Here is a 13543-nt window from a genome sequence, read left to right as displayed (position 1 = left end):
AGAATTCCTTCCACCGCTCAACATCATCTCCAGTTGAGGTCAGCAGCTCCCCACCTCCACTGTAAACGGTGTTGGTGAAGCACTGCTTCCCCCTCCTGAGGCATCGGACAACCTATGACCACAGCACCGAGCAGCAGCTTCAACAATGGGGGTGGAGAACATGGTCCACTCTGACTCAATGTCTCCAGCCTGGGTTCCAGGTGGGAGTTGAAGACTGCGTAGACAGAGTGCTCAGCCAGGCTTTCCCAACAGACCCTCATGACATGTTTCGGCCTGCCGAGTCTGTCCAGCCTCCTCCCCGTCCAGTGCATCCAACTTACCACCAGGTGGTGATCAGTTGACAGATCTGCCCCTCTCTTCACCCAAGTGTCTAAGACACATGGCCGGAGAGCAGATGACACAACCACAATGTCTATCATTGATCTCCTGGTGCTACGTGCACTTATGGACACCCATGTGCTTGAACATGGTGTTCATTATGTCCAAACTGTGACTGGCACAGAAGTCCAATAACAGAACACCGCTCAGGGTCAGATCAGGGAGGTCGTTCCTCCCAACCACCCCCCTTCCAAGTCCCTAAACCTGCCGCACAAGCTCAGGGTCCTTCGCCCCCCCCAATGAGGTAATGTTCCATGTCCCAAAAGCCAGATTCTGTATCCGGAGATCGGGTCATCGAGTCCCTCCAGCGTGTCCTGGGTCTGCCCCGAGGCCTCCTACCGGAGGGACATGCCCGGAACACCTCCCTAGGATGGCGCTAGTATTTGAATAAATATCTAGAAGAATGCTAGTTTTGAGGTTTCTCTGCTCTCGCAGCATGGTGCCGTGTAGAATCAAAACAACCTCTCAAGTCTGATGGGACCGCACAGCATTTCGCGAGTAATGAGCCTCTCACCCTTCTCCACTAAGCCAGTGGAGAAGATGTAGAAGTGGATGTCTTTCTGGCTACAGAAACACACGCTGCTCAAACATGACAATACTCTGAAAAGTAGGAAAAAAATGCACTGTAAGAATAACTAGGTCTTACAACAACTAATATGAAGTTACTTCAATGCCACTGATAAGTAATTACTGTTATGTCAGGAAGGCAGGTTCCAAAAGCTTCAAGTAGGAGGTTCTCTTCTTTCACTGCCTTTTCAAAGTCTTCATAAGACAGACGACCATCATGATCAAAGTCCTGATGGAAGAAAACAACAATGGCAGTGTTGATAAAGTAAGTTATCCACAAAGCTGAGGATTACACTATTCCTTCTGGGGCTCTGATGACATCATAGTGTTAATTTTTAAACACTGTGTTTGGGTGAATACACAAAACCTCCTACCATCTTTGTGAGCGTGATCTCCATCAAGTATTTTAGTCCTTCACCAGGGTCCTCCTCTGTGGGATCCTCTAATAAGCAGTTGTCCAGCAGATGCATCATTTCGTCTTTGGCGATGTAGCCATCATCATTCAAGTCGTAAACATGAAAACAGTCTAAGCGATGCAAAAAGAGAGGTGATTATTTGGAATAGTGTGTCATTTTGTCTTGGTGTGAACTTAAGTGCAGCAAGTGAAGTTGAAGACTTGCATTTAATTTTTTCTTCCAGAGCTCCTCGAAGAAAAACAGCCAGCCCCTCGATCCACTCCTTTATAGTGACAAAGCCGTCATTGTCTTTGTCAAAGACCCTAAAAACTGCACACCAGATAAATAGTAACTGTATTATCTCAGTAACTAAATATATTTCTAAGCGAAAAATATCAAATGCATGTGTGTTATTTTTTATAGGATTAGGTTTTTGTGACCTTCAGAAGGTATCAAGTTATGCCATTTGCAATCTTGATATTTCACAATACTAAAGGGTAAAGTTTGTTGTTCTAAATGTATTTGACAACAGGTAAGATTACCTCTATCCAGGAGCAGGTCATCCATTATATCAAAGGTGTTGACTAAGATACTCCTAAACTTGGCCTTGTCCAGACCCTGTACACTGTCAGAGTCAATGGAATCCCTCAGAAGTTTGTAGAAGTCTTGGATGAGGCAGTTCAATTCTGCTTTATTGACTAGAAAATATAATTAGTGAACATGTTGTACATCGCAGTGTTTATTTACCTGGGCAATGGTTTCAATCTGCTCAACAACAAACAAACAAACAAACAAAAAGAGAAGAACTACTAACAGTGCTCCACTTGAGTTGAGAGCCTGTCAACCAGTTGCTTCAATGCTCTTCTATTCGTAGTCGACATTCTCAAGGTTTTCAGAAAACTGCAACGATCAGAAGAAATTACTTGTGGTGTTGAGAGAAATGATTGGCTTTCAGATGCAGGGTAAAGGTACATCTGAATAGCTCCTTTCATCTCTACTTTACCTGAACCACCAGGATGACGTCACAACATGAAAGAATACTCATACTCATAATACTCAAGGGGGCTTGCTAAAGGAGTTAATCAAAGGCGCTGACGCCGTGACCATTGGACCACATTTACTGGGTCATGCATGGTGGAAAAAAAACTACAAATTTCCAAAAATCGTTTTAGATCATTTAAAGTTATTCAAGGCATATTGATAACTAAACACGGTCTGCATCCAGTCATCTTGAGTTCCGTTGAATGTTCAGATGAGTGGGTCCCTTTAAATGTTGTTGCTGCAAGGAATGGTTGGGCAGTGTGATCTCCTCTCCTTTGATAAAGTATGCATCAGTGTTTCCTAGGCTAAAGGAGGTTCTAAAAGGAAGCATTGAGCCTCTTTTCGTTAGCTTAGTGAAGTAAACATGCTTAGACCTGCATCGCTTATCTGCCCTCCTCTTTCTGTCTTGATTACCTCTTCTGAAATGTAAGAAAGGTTACAGAATTAGTTCCCTCTGCAATTTATAAAGTATTTTCCATTCAATTCAGAAGAAAGTTAAGAGTCTGACCACAAGATGGCAGTGAGCTAATCTACTAAAAACTAAAGGCTGAGGGTTCAACTGGGAGCCAAATTCCAGTCAGGCATTGTGTGTATCAGACAATTTGAAATTGTCTGAATATGCATTTAAATTTCTCCTCTTTAATTCATACCTTGTAAATGTATTGAGAAGCTTACCAGGATGAGATTAAACAATATGAGACGTTATCTGAGGGAAGGTGACTAAGCACAAACGCAGGTCCCGAACAACTGCTTGTAGTTGGAGAACCGTGACACTTGGGTGAAAAATGTGTTCATCGTCGGCGTCGGAAGAAGTTGAAGGACGTACGGTGTGGTTTTCGTGTTCTCACGAGGTTCCGTGTCCGCGTGAGGACTTGAAACAAATTACTGAACTTTTGGGATTTGGGGAGAAAATGTCTCCCCAAAATGTATTGGCGCGGATGAGACAGAATCCTGCGCTCCCTGTCAATTAAGCCCTGTGGAGGGAGAACCGTGTCTCTCTGAGACAAAAGTGTCCCCTCGTGAGAAGCACAAGGCATGTAGCTACATTTTGATGTATAATATGTTGAGAAAGACGAAGAAATGTGGCCGTGGCGACGAGAGAAAAACTTTTTTTTTTTGTAAAACGGCAGTTTCTCTCACTCTAACCGAAATGTCTCCCCTCTAACCTCTCCAATACACACCCATGTAAAACTGGAAAAAGGAGGGAAAACTTGATGACATTTGAAGGCTCACAATTTAAAATTGGTGAAAGTTTTGAAAAATCCGAGGACATATCTGAATAGAGGACAAGTGCAGCAACTTTTTAAGAGTAAAATGGAGTCTGTAGCTGAGAATTTGGCAACGTGATGGGGCGTGGAAAAAGTGTGATTTTTTCCAATTTTTTCTCAGATCCCATTCAAGTCAATGGAAGAAATTTGCACCGTTTTGTTCTGAAACCGTTTGCATCCATAATCTGAATACATCTGCACCGATCCCGATAATTGCGCACTTTTTGATATATCATTTGTGTATCTACGCCAAACGGTGCGGGACGAGTTGGTCTATGCCTCTTAAAGAGGCAGACACAATTAATTATTGTAAACTACTCTGTTGTTTAACATACACTACTAAATAAATTATTTCCAAATAACTAAATATCAGAAAGCAAACAAGAATACACAATTTGTCAGTTATGTTTGATATTTAATAAGAAACTGCAACAAATTATAAAACCCTCTTCTTCAGATTAGACATAACTAAAACATAACGTGTTTTCAGTAGAACATTTAACTTAAAAATTTTAAAAATGAAATTTGTCATTTAAAATGTCTAACGCAAGCATGAGCCAAAATATTGCACTACTACAGACTTGTGTTTGTGTGTAAGTCAGTCAGTCATTGTGACAGAGAGGCGATTAGTCCAACTATTACATGAAAAATCCCTGTTTATGCACAGAATACATCAGAGTCAGTCAGATCGGTGCATGAGGTTAGTTCTGACTGGTAGTGTGATGTCAATCCAGTGGTTTGGGTTTTCAATCATGGAGGTCCAAGCAGCGACCTCCTCATCTGTGGAGTCCATCCAGCTGACGGGCTCCCCGTAACTCTGACCTGAAAGCACAAGCGCACAGCGTTCAATAATTTTCTGGCTGGAGTTACCACAGAGTTGTTAAATGTAACCACACAGTAATTTGTCAATGAGGATGTTGTGACAATCCCAGTTATGTCATTACAGTCAAAAACAGTGTTGTCTTAAGCTGTTACTGGCTTTACCTGAAGCAAATATTTCAAAATAGAGTAAATTGACAAGCCATCACGGTTAAAGCAGAAACGGAAAAAAACAATCCTGACAGTTCACAAATACATGTTTTGTTGTTGATCTCCACCAACTTAATGTTAAAGCTGTGTACAAGCAAACCTGCAGTCGGGACTTTGCACCAACATGCTGAGACTATTTTTCCATGTGGCAACAGATGGAGCTGATGCACTTCAAATGGACTGATCGAGTGTTATCTATTCACCGTTATGTACTATTTGTTCACAGTAACACCAGCTTTAACAAAACAACACTATCAATACTTAGCCAAACAATATTACAAAAGTTATATGCAAGTACTCCAGAGACTCTGGTGAATTTTTTTACTAATTTTACAATCCATGTTACAGAGTTTATGAGCAAACAACACAACAGCGGATAATCAGGAATGTACAGTAACACTGGCTTCTCAGTATGCTGACCTCAAACGGATGACAGGGCCGTCTGAAATATCTGACATGCCAACTTGAAAATATTCATTCCTCTATGAGGGACAGAAAACCCTTTGCTCCTGAGCACCACTGTAAAGGAATCATTAAACAGTGTTTATGACACCGTCAACAAAAGTGAGCATAAAACAATCAGCCATCAAACGATCATTTAGTTCCCTTATATTCACACAAAAAATATAACCCCCCTGCAACCCTGTGAAATGCTTCAAGAGCAATGAGTATGTGCTGAATTACAATTTAGCACAAAGAAAACAAAAACAAAAAAAGAGACACTATTGAAACTGAATTTTAAAAAGTCAGGTCTCCAGATGGTCAAAGAAAAGTGGAGTAATATTAACAGGAAGGGGTTTTTTTCAGGATGGGAGATAAGATTGTCAAAATGTGATGTTAAAGCATAGCCCTCTTCAGAATATTAGTCAGCAGTTAGGATGCAAAGCCTTTTAGAGAATGAATACAGCAGGACATGTTTACAGTTTTATGTCGTATGATTTACATGATGGCAGTAAATGATTGTACTTGGAACAGTACAGTGTTTTCCTTTTCCCATTATGAACTCAAACTGCTGGTGCGAACATCTCACCGGTTCCACAGCTCAGACGAATCCCCCCAAGAGGGAGCGTCTTCAGGCCGTCACGTTGCCAGACTGTAATCTCAGCGCAGGCTTCCCTCAGGTCGCTGGTGTGGAAGCCGTCGTACACCATAGTGTGGTTGTAGGTGGGGCTGAATGAGCGTTTCACCGCCCGAGTCTTCTGACCGCTCTGTCGGCTTGCATCGGGGAGAATGTAGCTTGTTGTAAAGAATGGGAGGGGTAAAAAACGCACGCATGTAATTAGTAAAATAAGATCGTGGACTAAAATTGTTGCTAATGAAATTGCAAACATGTGGACACAAAATGTGGTCACACCTCCGAACAAAGGAGTCAATGGCTCCTCCTTTATTAGACAGGAGACTGTGAGCCTCTCGAAGCCAGATGTGGAGCTCTCCCGTCAGAGGCAGGCCATCACCTTCACACACAAACACACAAAGCATGAGTCAGCCGATTGACGCAGGACACAATGAGCATCCAGAATGTGCGTATTTTCCTCACCCTCAAATCCATCTGGGATGAACTTAATAGATAACATGATGTTCCCTCGGCTGCTGATGGAGTCTGGGCTCAGATAAACCTGTGACAGGGAGCACAGAACTTTAATATAAAAATGTAGTTAGAGGAGAAGACAAAGGAAGAGAAATCAGGCTGCGGAGAGGCAGGAGTTTGGAAGCAGGCAAAGATTAAGGTTACATAAAACCGTAGTTGAAATTCACAGCATGTCTTCCTTTCCCTGCAGCTCTTCCCAGACACTAGAGACACTCCTCATATTCTGTGTCTCCAACAATGCTGCCAAAAACTGCCGTTACACAGACATTCCGACTAAACAAATGTAGACAGACTGTCACACTGTTTTTGGTAAATATTTATCTGGGGGAGCTCAAACACCCAGTCTAATTTATGTGACTACATGAGTGTATATTTGCATGCGAGACACTGTTTTTTGGTTTTTCCTACCCGTGGCTGCAGGTTGTGCCACACTGGCTGTGTGTTCGCCCAGTCCCACTGGCCCAGACTCATCTCCACTTCCCCCAGAAAGATATTCCTCCCCAGGGGCTCGGCATGCCACACAGAGAGGTTCAGAGTGCGACTCTGCAGCTCCCCAATCCTCACTTTGTACTGAAAGAGTGTCACCAGAATCAAACGTTGGGCACACAGTAAGATGGAGAGGGCAAGATAGAAGTCAAATTCTGACAGCGCCGATATAGAACCACCGCTGGCATTTAACCAGGCCGATAAAGGATCTGCGCTATAAATGGCTGATGGGGGTGCTTTAATGGTTCCCGTCACTAATGCAGCTTCATTTAGACATGAGTAAGTGTCTCACTCGGAGCGTCTGATCGTAGACTGGATTCAATGTCTTCTTCTTTACGGAGGTCTTCTTCTTACTGTGACTCGACTTGTCTGGGAGGAGATAGGTTTTGACATATCTGTGGAGAGCACACACGCGCACACATACACACACACACACACTGATCACTTGATTGATTTGCCGCCACTGTGTCATCCGCGCGCATACGCAGTCACTTACGGGTCAGAGCGGTTCTTGCGCGCTGAGGCAATTTCCTCGCAGCGGCACACGTTCACTTGCAGCTCCTCCTTCTGGGTGTCGTAAACCAATGAGTACTGAATACGGCCCCTCACCTCCACCACTCCGAAGTCCCCCGAGCTGAACAGACTCATCATGCTTCCACTGAGCTGCAACAGACGCACGGAGAACAAAGATCAGCTCCGACGTCATTGTCCCGAGCTGAGTCATCTTGCGTCGCCCGATAGACAATTAGTCTAATATGCGAGTGTGTCTGAATGTGTCTGCGTGTGTGTGTGTGTGTCTGCGTATACCGTGTAGCCGGAGTTGATGCTGCTGGTCGAGCTGCTGGTTTTGAGGGACACTGGATTCGCCTCCGTCACGCAGCTGCTCAAAGAGTCGCTGTCCTCATTGTAGCCATCGAACACCTTCTCCTAATAATGCAAGCAAACGTTTTCTTTATTACCCTAATTTGTAATTTAATCAAATGATCTGGAGGGTGACGTTAGAAACCATTGAAATCCATTCCCTTTGCAGGATTTGCTGCAGATTCCATTATAAAGTGGCTTGGAAAGAATTTTGTCACGCCGTGCTCTATAATAATTTTTAAAATGGTACTGATTTGAAACATCAATTAAGAAATCTAATTTATGATTTCTGAAACGTGTTTGGAGCTAATGTGTCAGCAGTTCAAGGTTTAGATCTTGCCTGCATTTCTAAAAGCCTCTCAGTTTTGGATTTCTGTGGCTTACTTTATCATTTCTAGCATCGCCTCATACTAGTGGTATGCTCATGGGGTTGAGTCAGGATCTAAGACACTCAGACTTCTTCTTCTTCCCATTTGATTGAGATATACAGCTTTTGTGCTGTACAAACATTTTAGGTTTGACATAATGCCACTTACTCGTGACATTTAAAAAAAAAAAATTTAAACCACCTTCTGCATAACGGAGATGAAACTGTCCTGGAAATAACGGTATGTCACTCACGTATTCCTGCCTTTAGCATAAAGAGAATTGCCCTTTTATTTACTTGCATCAGAGTAAAGGGGGCTGAATACTTTAGCATGTACACATTTTAATGCAATCACAACAATGCATCACGTTGTGTTGGATCTCAAAATCTGAATAAAATACATTTACATTTGTGACTGAAATGTGACAAAATGTAGAAAAGTACAATGGCTGTGAATACTTTTGCAAGCCACTGTAATCAAGTCTCTCGGTGAAGAGAACAAGTTCTGAACGAGACTAAATCCATGAGAGATCTGGGCTCAATTCACCAAGACGTTTGAACATCGACAGTTTCCACGGTAGGCTTATTTCAAACATTGTGTGCCGAGAAGAATTACTGCTGCGTTGAAGGAAACTGAGTGGGCTCACCAACTGCTGATGCCTTCATACGAGTTCACTTTGCAATTTTCTTCAGGTTATAAAACAAAAAAACTATTAACACATAATTTTTGAAAGCAGTCCTGCAGACTCCCTCCCACGCCACCGCGAAGATTTTCCACATTATGGCAAGAATAAGTAACTCATCTGTTAACTATCACTTCGCCGTCTCCCTGAGCATGTGGTCATGTGCTGATTGGCGTCTTCTTGGATCGACGAACTGCAGAGGTCGATTGTACTTTTTGAAAGTTATCTCACTACTACAAGGTTAATGGAGTACCGTACGCTGACAGAAGACAATATAAAAAAGCTCTCTAATGGTATTTAGAAAGTATGGGAAGATTATATTGCAAACTTTCTAACATTATATCAGAAAACAAGTGTGACCTCTCACTGAAGTGCCACTTGTACTGCAACACACCTGAAAGTTTAATGTCCCAAATCATACAGCAGCAAATAGTCGGAAATGAGACGCATGTCGACGTCATGCTTTAAATCCAATAAAGCGTAAAAAGAGAATGGGAACATTTGTCTACATTTCTTTTATATGTAATGTACTTATTATCGCAGCAACAGAATTCATGGCACACTTTCTGGATGAGTAAGATTTATATTTTCACCCTCAAGAGGATTTTTTTTTTATTTTAATTTACACAATTTCCCCACGTGCTGCACTGTACATCTTCATTTTTGAAAGCAAATCAACTTTATTTGAAAAGGAAAAAGAAAAAGCCACATCATTATATAAGGAATGACTCATGTACATGTGTCTAACCAATAGCCCGTCAGTAAAAACCGCCATAGGGAGACTGCAGTCAAGGTCTAGACACTTCTCAATAACAGAATCAACAGGGTATGACCAGTATGTGGTATGCTGCAGCAAATCTGACTATTTTTGGATGGGATTTTTGTTATTTTTTGCTTTAAGCAAATGAGCATAATTGTTTTAAAGACAAAAAAGAAAGCTACAACATAACATAGAGTACAAAAAGTGACAGAGTCTGAGCCTAAATCAGGAAAGTCTTAAGCAGAACTTAAGACATTCCTGACTTATTCCATTACAATCGTATTCCTTTTTTTTTACTGTATTTTTCTTTCCAATAGCGGTTGCCAAAGATTATCTACATCCAATCTGTTACTTGTATCCTCTTTTCTCACACCAGCTAAATGCATGTCCTCATCTTCTCTTTTAGAGCAGCTCCATCCTCCTCATCCACCATGAACTTTCCACCTACCAACTCAAGTTCAGTTTCCTGTCTTCTGCTCAGTGCTGCCAAGTGAACCTCACAACACAGCGGGTCTCACTACCGTCTGGTAGAACTTCCTCTTAAACCCAGCAAGCACGCTTGTATCACAGATGAGGAAGCACAAGTTCAACATTGTGTTTTTTTTTCCAAAATTATTGGTGTGTGTGTGTGTGTGTGTGTGTGTGTGTGTGTGTGTGTGTGTGTGTGTGTGTGTGTGTGTGTGTGTGTGTGTGTGTGTGTGTGTGTGTGTGTGTGTGTGTGTGTGTGTGTGTGTGTGTGTGTGTGTGTGTGTGTGTGTGTGTGTGTGCGGTATAATCAGCTCAGGATATAGAACATAAACAAATGAGGCAAAACAAAACAAAATGTTCACGGACAGACCTGCGGTCCGAGACGTTTCGTTCTGGGTGAATATGTGGTTTTTAAACCTCCTTGACTCCTGGAAGTACATAAAAGGAAAACTTTAGAAATCAGCTTGACGTTGACGCCACAGTCGGTGATTGTAATCTATCAGATCCGCTCACTCACCCTCCACACTCTGCCTCCTTGCAGTTCTTCACTCTGTCCTTCTCGCTGACCTTCAGTCTCTCTGCCACCTCTTGGGAGGTGTTGTTGTTGGAGGGATCCTCTCTCTCTCCATTGAACAGTTCATTCAAGGGTACGTCTGTTACCATGGAAACAAGCAGAGCGCCATCACCGGGATATCCCCGTGTAGGAAAGCGGATGCCGATAGTAGCGCCGCATCAAACGAAAACTCACCCCTGCTCTTTGTCCTCTTGTGGCGGATGGTGGCATGGACGATTTCAAAGGCCGAGAGCCGGTGTCGGTGGCGTTTGCTGCGCTCCTCGCTGAACCACGCCCCGGAGAGGGAGCGCAGACGTGCCGGATCCATCTCTGTCTGCTCGAGATTCCTGCAGCATTCACAGGAGGGGGTCGTGTTTAACACAAGAACAACTGAATAAATCATCTGTTGTGCCTGCATGAGTGAGCTGATCAGCATACATCAGAAACAGCCACTGACCCTCTCACTCACACTCACACACACACACACACACACACACACACACACACACACACACACACACACACACACACACACACACACACACACACACACACACACACACACACACACACACACACACACACAGTGATCCATCAGATTCTCACTGATGTGAATAACCATGTGTTTCAGAACAATAACATCAATCAGTTTCAAACTGTTGCCTACAGTGGTCACGTGGATAATTAGTGGGAAATTGCAACAATTTCAGGTTTTCACTTGGGCTGCAACACCGTGTTGATTGATTTTATTTCAGAAAAATCAATATAAATGATTGAATTTTGTTTTTGATTTCTTGAAATTAATGCACCCTTCATTATGTTGCAGAGCTGTTTATGTGACTGTCAGGGTTTTGCGTGTGTGTGTCACAATAAGCATAGAAGTGGTTCCTCAACAGAATAAATAAATAGTCACCTCTGACCTTACACGTCCTTCGTCACAGCGACGCAAGTCCAAGTCTCGCTGTAAGACCTGCAGGATGGAGGACCGCTCCTCCTCCGTCAGGTGGCTCAGGTCCAGAGAGTCCGCCTCCATTTCTGAGAGCATATGAACATCATCCTTAAACAAATAGGCTGAACCAGCTAATCCCTTCTTACAATATGTTTCTGTTTGTATTATTTAAAGGCACAGTCTGTGCAATTCATGTAACACTGTGCATTAAGTGGTAGTAGTGATTCAGTTTATTGCATTATTTGTTTTTAATCTGTAAAAGTGCTAGATTGTTCCAGAGGTTCCAGCCTCTTTTGTGTTTACTCTTCAATATTCAATGTGCCTGACTGGATCAAGAACGGAATAGACGATGGTTGGCAGGTCACTGTGTAACACAGATGCGCAACAAATTAACATTTCCTCATGATGAATTCAAAAAGTTCACAACTTTCAATGCCGAGAGTCATAATACTCTTTATGCAGGGGCCAATTGGAACTTTAAGCAGCCATTTGTTTTGAATTACAATGGAGGCAGCATATAACTTCACAGGGAGCATTTCAAAATATTTTCTGTAAACAATCCTTCCCTCATCTTGTTGCTGTTTTACCCCTTAGGATTAAGGTTCATGTGGTGGGTTGTTTGTGCTATTGCACTATTTGGCTGTCCATGGTTTTCCCACCAACAATTGGATATTATTTGAAGAAGTTTACTCAGATAGGCCCACCATCACATATTGCAAAATATGTATCCATTTGCTGTATCTATCGATCTATTCATTCACCCAAAGACACTTCACTTGTATACTGTGATGATCAAAAGAAGAATGAATCCAGACAAAGCAAACTCCTTTATAATACCTTCCAGATGATGAATCCTCATTTACGCACAGATCCGTAGATCGTGCTGCACATTTTACCAATACAAATAGATCTTATACATTTTGTTCATTTTACACAGATTGGATGTCTATAAATTGGTATGTTCAAATATCAGAAAGATTGGAAAAGTGTTTCAAAATGTCACCCACCTCTGATATAGACATAGAAGTTGGTACATTCACCTTACAATTTATGGAAATATCCTTTTAGAGAGCAAGAAGCTCCACACCTCTCAGCACCGTGAAGTGACCTAACTTCTACACAGTCATACAACACTGCATTGTTCTGCGAGTTGAGTTAAACTGCTTGCCTTAAGGCTATTCTACGAGAAAAAGAAAAAAAAAAAACTTGCGCAAAACGGTTGGTTCTGCAAACAATAACACGCAACAACACAGGGCCAATCAAAAACAAACAGTAACTACATCGTAGCATACATAAGGAATGTTCAAGATTTTTTTTTCTCATTAAATATCTCCGAGATATTTATTCTGTAAGTATTTATTCCCGTGTGAGAAATACAGGCCTGATTTCAACATCACCGCGAGAGAGAAAACACCTGTCGCCACTTTTCCCGTTTTAAAAGCACCAAATGGGATCTGTTCTCCCCCCCCCCCCCCCCCCCCCCCCTCTACTCGTGACAAATACGCGGACACGAAGCAAAGACAAGTTAGAAAACTGCAATACGTTACTTAGTCCACAGCTTCCGCCACTTCCATGTGCAGAAAGTTTGGCGAAAAGTTTCCCTGAGTGCGGTCAGTGCGTCTGTGTGAGTGTCGACGTCTGTAGAGCTGAGTACACGGAGAGAACACGCCCTACAGGGAAGTGTGTGTGTGTGTGTGTGTGTGTGTGTGTGTGTGTGTGTGTGTGTGTGTGTGTGTGTGTGTGTGTGTGTGTGTGTGTGTGTGTGTGTGTGTGTGTGTGTGTGTGTGTGTGTGTGTGTGTGTGTGTGTGTGTGTGTGTGTGTGTGTGTAAGAGAGAGAGAGAGAGACCTGGTCTAACGACTTGGCTCCAAAAAGCTTGTTTTTAAGGTTTTCCCAAGTTCTTTAAGCACTTTAAATTCCCATGATAATTGGTGCCGTATGAACCTGCAGTGACTCACAGCTTTTGGTTACAACTGGGCAACTTGGTTAGACATACTTTAAAAAGCTTGAACCACACCCACCCAATCCGAGTCCTTCAGTCTTTCTAACTTTTCTCACGAGTGCCATTCATTTCAATAGTGATTACCCTGATTTACCCTAAACTTGTTTCTTCTTATGTCCTAATTTTAGTCACTTTATGGGTTCGTGGAT

The 13543-nt window shown here is 42.4% G+C and overlaps 2 protein-coding genes across 3 annotated transcripts; both read right to left on the bottom strand.

Moving 5' to 3' along the window:
* Positions 1–358: 358 nt before the first annotated feature.
* LOC308144466 (calaxin-like) lies at positions 359–1907 on the bottom strand (the record flags this gene model as incomplete). Its single annotated transcript, XM_080515587.1, has 5 exons — positions 359–370; positions 1070–1174; positions 1320–1471; positions 1566–1670; positions 1883–1907. The coding sequence occupies 5 exons, from the start codon at positions 1905–1907 to the stop codon at positions 359–361; spliced, it is 399 nt and encodes a 132-aa protein (XP_080371713.1).
* A 2162-nt stretch (positions 1908–4069) lies between these two features.
* Positions 4070–12983, bottom strand: sytl1 (synaptotagmin-like 1). 2 transcript variants are annotated; one of them, XM_080516099.1, is made up of 13 exons: positions 12941–12983; positions 11365–11479; positions 10640–10791; positions 10409–10544; positions 10262–10319; positions 7560–7679; positions 7249–7415; positions 7045–7147; positions 6675–6836; positions 6216–6294; positions 6033–6132; positions 5709–5914; positions 4070–4471 (listed from the first exon to the last, which is right to left on the bottom strand). In XM_080516099.1, the coding sequence occupies exons 2-13, from the start codon at positions 11475–11477 to the stop codon at positions 4329–4331; spliced, it is 1539 nt and encodes a 512-aa protein (XP_080372225.1). In that variant the 5' UTR covers positions 11478–11479; positions 12941–12983; the 3' UTR covers positions 4070–4328. The 2 variants fall into 2 exon arrangements, with proteins under 2 accessions (XP_080372225.1, XP_080372226.1); XM_080516100.1 differs by lacking the exon at positions 12941–12983 and having other exon boundaries at positions 11358–11442.
* Between the last annotated feature and the right edge of the window lie 560 nt (positions 12984–13543).

Source organism: Blennius ocellaris (genome assembly GCF_963422515.1).
Source record: "Blennius ocellaris genome assembly, chromosome: 20".
NCBI lineage: Eukaryota > Metazoa > Chordata > Actinopteri > Blenniiformes > Blenniidae > Blennius > Blennius ocellaris.
Note: the sequence above shows the minus strand (reverse complement) of the source record. Positions and strands in the feature narration are given on the sequence as shown.

Coding starts and splice junctions, on each gene's coding strand:
- sytl1 (XM_080516099.1), bottom strand. CDS start 11,477: ATGGAGGCGGACTCTCTGGACCTGAGCCACCTGACGGAGGAGGAGCGG. Junction 7,680..10,261: donor CGAAACGTCTCGGACCGCAG/GTCTGTCCGTGA, acceptor TTGCATTATTAG/GAGAAGGTGTTCGATGGCTA. Junction 6,295..6,674: donor GGCACAACCTGCAGCCACGG/GTAGGAAAAACC, acceptor TCCCTGTCACAG/GTTTATCTGAGCCCAGACTC.